General features: G+C 42.8%; 1 protein-coding gene across 2 annotated transcripts; it reads right to left on the reverse strand.

Moving 5' to 3' along the window:
- Positions 1-8: 8 nt before the first annotated feature.
- On the reverse strand, positions 9-4,911 carry LOC121815191 (E3 SUMO-protein ligase ZBED1-like). Of its 2 annotated transcripts, XM_042224786.1 has the most exons (3): positions 4,319-4,908; positions 1,275-2,659; positions 9-1,127 (listed from the first exon to the last, which is right to left on the reverse strand). In XM_042224786.1, the coding sequence occupies exons 1-3, from the start codon at positions 4,489-4,491 to the stop codon at positions 937-939; spliced, it is 1,749 nt and encodes a 582-aa protein (XP_042080720.1). In that variant the 5' UTR covers positions 4,492-4,908; the 3' UTR covers positions 9-936. The 2 variants fall into 2 exon arrangements, with proteins under 2 accessions (XP_042080720.1, XP_042080719.1); XM_042224785.1 differs by having other exon boundaries at positions 9-2,659; positions 4,319-4,911.
- Positions 4,912-5,438: the final 527 nt, after the last annotated feature.

Consider the following 5,438-nt stretch of genomic DNA (forward strand, 5'->3'; position numbering starts at 1 on the left):
GCGACCGGAGCTGAAATACCAGCATGCTCGGGTAGCGGCCGCACCTTAATGGGATAAACGACGGCCTCTTTGACTAATCGCTTGGCATCCTCCAGACCGATGATGTCCTCCCATCGCACATTGGGGCTGTGCAAATAGATGTCCTTTGGAAAAGCATACACACACACACACACACACACACACACACACAACAGAGAGTGAGTGATGCAAGTGGAAGACATAAGCCAGAAATTGGCCCCCGCACACATCCCGGTTGCGTAAATAGGTGTCTTTTAGAATGAAACATCGGGTAAGGGAAATGGATAGAGCCTGTGCCTTCATTAATACAAAAGATCAATTCATTCAAAACAAAGCCCTCTGCTGCTATGTAGTGGACACATTCAGCAAGAGTCATATAAAGGATTTTCATATTTTTACATTATATTCCAAAGAACAAATTAAGATAAAATCAGCTTCTCGCCAGGCAAGTCGAGACGAGACCAAGACCGGGACAAAAAAGACTAACTTTTGTGTGCTTTTAAGGGCTGACATGATGGTATTGACTGGCCCCAAAGTCATCTGACAAAACAGCGATCACCTCCAACAACTGTAAAATATGAAATATGTAACTGGTTTCAGTTACACTTTATATATAGATAAAATTGTAACATCAAACTGAAGATTATAAACTTGAAATTGCATCATGTCCTATTGTAGTAGTACTAGTCAAATTACACTGTATGATATCAACTTCCCTAAAACGGATAAGGCCTGTCAACACAAATTGATATGCAGATGTTATTTAAAAGTCAATGGTCACATTTATTTAGTCAAACAACACCATTTTAAGTAAAATTCTGTAATCAAACAATATAAAGACATGTGCACACCTCACTGTGTAGACTGGGGAAACGCTCTTTGTTTTTTGACCAAAAGGTGAGTGCATCACAGTCAGAGTCATTTATGCTGTCTAGGTACTTGCTTATTTGTGCTCGAGTCCTGGCTTGTGCTGCGTTGCAACCTAAATGCCTTGTAGTGTGAAAGAAGACGTTGTTTTGGGGGTGGCGCTGAGTCACTATCTGATAATTCTGTGTCTTCTTCTGTTGGTGCTGCAGGTCCGTCTCTGTCTACCTCTGTGATCAAAAGGTCTGGAAAAGGGTGCGCACACACACACACACACACAAAGACAGGATTAGACAGGATGCTTCTAATGATGCTATAAAACCAAAGACAGTGATAATAAGTGGAACAACAAAAACAACAATAACAATAAATTATTATTATTATACAGTCACCTATTAATGACTTTTTAAGGTAATCTCTGAACCTCTTCAGTGCTGGTCCGGTTTCACCATTTTGGACATCTAAATCTACCCAGGTCAGTCCAAACTGGGGGTCGAGCATGGTGGCAAGGAAGTAGATCCGATGGCTAAACGGCTCTTCTGGATCCTTTTCGTCCATGCAAATCTGCCTGAAAATTCCAGAGAACCGTTTCTCTAAGGATCTTTTCAGTGCCCTGACTATAGTTACGGCCTGGGGCATTTGTACTTCCATCTTTATAAGATGATTCTTCAAGTCCAGAACAGTGGGGACCACCATGCTAATAGTCACCTGATGATCACCTTCTGTAAGGTCTGTTGCATCAGAAAAAGGCTCAAGCAAAGCACAAAGGTCTTTCAGCTGAGCCCACTCTCGGGTTGAAAACACTAAATTCTCTGTATTGCTGCACATTTCAGTGATGGCCCCGTGGTCAAGTGTGATCAGAGCCTTTAACTGTCTGTAGGTGCTATTCCAGCGGGTGTTGTTTCCTGCTGGGATGGACTTATTGGAGCCAAAGTGTGCCTCAAACAAGTCTTTGTGGTTACTACTGCTGTGCAGCAGGTTTGTAAACTTGCTGGCTTTGGCAATGGCTCTAGCTATTGCCTTTACCTCTTTCATCCCATCACTGATTACAAGTTGCAGCGAGTGGGTGAAGCAAGAAAGACGTTCACCCGTTGACCATGGATCAGAACCTTCTGCATCCTCCCACATTGTTTCATCATCGAGGTCATCACTGCTGTCACCTTCAGGGTGCTCTACTTCTGGCATCCTGACTTTAAAGGCCCGCTTCATATTGGATGCATTATCCGTCAGAATGTAGCTTATTTTATGGCCAATGCCATACTCCTCAACTATTCTGTCAAATGCTGAGGCGATTCGTTCGCCGCAGTGCTTCCCTGTGAAACGCCTACAGTCAAGCAAAAATGATTGTAAACTGTAAGAGTCCTTGTTCTTGCAGGCAGCATGAGCAGTAACTCCCAGGAAAGTACGAAGCCTCCGGTCAGACCAGAGGTCTGTTGTTATTGCTACATTTGGCTGGACTTCCAGGGCTTTGATTATGTCACCCTTCAATTTAGTGACAAGGTGAGGTATCAGCTTCTCTGTCAAGGTGGTTCTAGACACAGGAGTGTATTTGCTATCCAAGACATTCAGGAAGTGTCTAAAATGTGGATTCTCAACGATAGACAGGGGGAGAGAGCATCCAACTATAAGGTCCTGGAGGATGGACTGGGTGATGGCCTGTTGCCTGGGTGAATTTGGGGAAAATAAGTGGATGCTTGGAGCAAACAATGATAATTGAGGCTGTGTGGGATTGACCGCTATCACTGATGTTGCAGATCCTGCTTTGTACTCCAAGTACCTACAAAACAGGGAAATAGGAATCTGTAAAACATCGGTTTCTATTCAACCACAAAAACTACTGTATCTTACAAGCACAGTAATTTTAAACCTATCAATGAGGGCAGACCTTTGCATACAAAATAACCTAATCTAATCCAGTGTGACACATATAGATCATTAGGCACAACTAGTAATAATGAAAATACTGGAGTGTTCAGGGTTGCAAGACCTTAAATAACAAGAACAGAAAAACAGTTGAATGGAATCTACAAAAGACAAAATGTCTGTGCATTAACTTTGCAGGTTGCATTAAGCCTCCTCCTGCCAGTCAGCTATCAGACACAGCTGTATTGACAAGAAATGAACTACTCAATAAAGTCTGAAGTTACACCAATACAAAATAACTGTGTCTAATAATGCTAAAATAGCCCCTACACACTGGACTGGTTTAGTAGGGCAACATAGTAGAAAACACCTAAGAAAGTCATAGTCAAAGGTCCTTAAGTTCGATTTAAGAACCTTAGGACTCAGTTTTGCGATCCGTGCTATCTGGACCAGAGCCATAGACCGCTCTGATCTGGGCTTCACTGTCGAGAACGCCGCTGTTAGCCGAGCAATGTTATAGGGACACTCTTGAAACGCCCGTCCTTATGAGTCAGCAACCACATAAATATGCCCATTAAAGTCCACAACAAACCACACCATACCAGCCCTTAAAGTGCTCACTGAAATGGTTTCGATATATTTCTGCTCAATGAATTCACCAAAATACCTAAAGTTAATGAAAATTGTTTAAGTAGCTGATAGCCACTGCTAGCGCTAGCTACCTGTACATAGCATGTAACGTAACGTTAAGTTAAAGTTAAGTCTGCAGGGACGGTTGCAAAAAAACTGTCCCTACATAATTTATAATGTTTGAAGAACACATTATAAATAACAATATTACATAAACATGACCTGGTCATCTGAGGTTGGAAAGTACGGAGCCCCCCAGGGGACATGGGAGAAAAAAAAATTAGGGAGGAAAAAAAAAAAATTAGGGAGGAAAAAAAAAAAAATTAGGGAGGAAAAAAAAAATAAGACGGACTTTTGCGAGATCTCGCAAAAGTATTGCGAGCGCTCGCAAAAGTATTGCGAGATCTCGCAATAAGTATTGCGAGCGCTCGCAAAAGTATTGCGAGATCTCGCAAAAGTTTTAGCCGCATTCTTCGGAGGCCGCCAGCTCGAAGCCGACCGGGAGGTCGAGGCACGATGTGCCGGGAAAGCGGTGTTCCTCCCGGCTGTAGTAGGTCTCGACCTCCCGTTAGCTTCGAGCTAGTGGGTGTCAGATCTCCAAAAACCTCGGAGCTCTTTTGCAAATATGTGATGTCTTGTAAACCGAGCAGGTATCTGACGTTTACACAACTACATTCACGCCTCAAAATATCTTAAAAGTGTATTTTGTGACCCAGAAAGAGTAATATTACAACTAAGTAGCTGCCGCCATTGTTGGAGTTTTGCGAGATCTCGCAATACTTTTGCGAGCGCTCGCAATACTTTTGAGAGATCTCGCAAAAGTCCGTCTTAATTTTTTTTTTTTCCTCCCCAATTTTTTTTTCTCCCATGTCCCCTGGGGGGCTCCGTAGGAAAGGTAGTTAGAAGAGTTTGAAGATGGATAGATGGCTACTGGCTAGCTTACCTTTGAGGGTGTTTGCGCTCCAGGTGCCTGGTGAAGGTTGAGGTAGTCCCGGCTGTCTCGGTCAAGGAGACTTTGCAAAACCTGCACTTTGCCGAATGCTTCTTTTTTGCATTTACCAAAAACTCTTTGTGTTCTATGAACGCAAACTTTATGACAGACGAAGTCGCTGACATTTCTGTAACTTACTGACCGGGCATACTGCTCAATCTAACGGGTTGCATTTAGTTGTGTTTGAAGGGCGCGAAAGGCGAAATAATAAAATGCCACAATGTGGAGGGATTTGAGCATGGCTGAGCCACTGTGTGTCGCTGTGTGACAGCTGAGCAGCGAAAGGAAATTAATTGAGGAGCCGGCTCTCGCTCAATGGGAGTCGACTATTCTGATTCACTACAAAGCACTCTCTAAGCACGGCTCTCAGAGCTAAAGCTTTTGCGCATGATACATTATCGAACGTTACGCTGTGTGTCATGGATACTGTTGACTCCAAATCTCCCGACCACTATGTTGACCTGAGACAGCAAGACCGAGACCAAAGTACGTCGAGACCAAGACCACGTAAAAGTGGTCTCGAGACCGGTCTCGAGACATCCAACTCTACTTAGTACACAAAATAGTACATTTCCGAGTACTCTGCTTCCTCAGTCTCGAAGTAAAGTTTAGAGGAAAGGCAATGTGCACAAAGACAAAAACGCTGCATAGAAGGAAAAAAGAAGGTGAGAAAAGAGTCGAAAGACATGCGTGCCAATGAAAATAAGGTGAGAGAATGAAGATGCAGTTAAAACATAATAGAGAGACAATTCAAGGTTCAAGGTTCTTTATTTGTCACATGCATAGTTATACAAGTATAACACACAGTGAAATGTAGCCTGACACGCTCCTCGACATGTGCAAAAATGGGGGGGGGGTAGAGGAAGAACATTATATATATATATAGTATATACATTGGGTGAATGTGCAGTAGTAGCAGCAAGCAGGTGAATTCTGTACATTAATATGAATAGACATCTGACTATTTTACAGGATAGACAATATAAACATATTTAAAATTAAAGGAATTTGAAATGTACATTGTGCCTTGGTTTAGTGTCTGGAAGAGAGTCCTGTCTCAGTCAAGTCGCGC

The sequence above is a fragment of the Haplochromis burtoni genome, unplaced genomic scaffold, assembly GCF_018398535.1.
Source record: "Haplochromis burtoni strain Fernald_Lab_line unplaced genomic scaffold, NCSU_Asbu1 Contig_151, whole genome shotgun sequence".
NCBI lineage: Eukaryota > Metazoa > Chordata > Actinopteri > Cichliformes > Cichlidae > Haplochromis > Haplochromis burtoni.

Bases quoted from the DNA above. Each gene is read 5' to 3' on its own strand.
- LOC121815191 (XM_042224785.1), bottom strand. From the start codon at position 4,491: ATGTCAGCGACTTCGTCTGTCATAAAGTTTGCGTTCATAGAACACAAA. The intron at 2,660-4,318 runs GTAAGCTAGCCA...CCTGTTTTGTAG, and splicing joins GAGCGCAAACACCCTCAAAG to GTACTTGGAGTACAAAGCAG.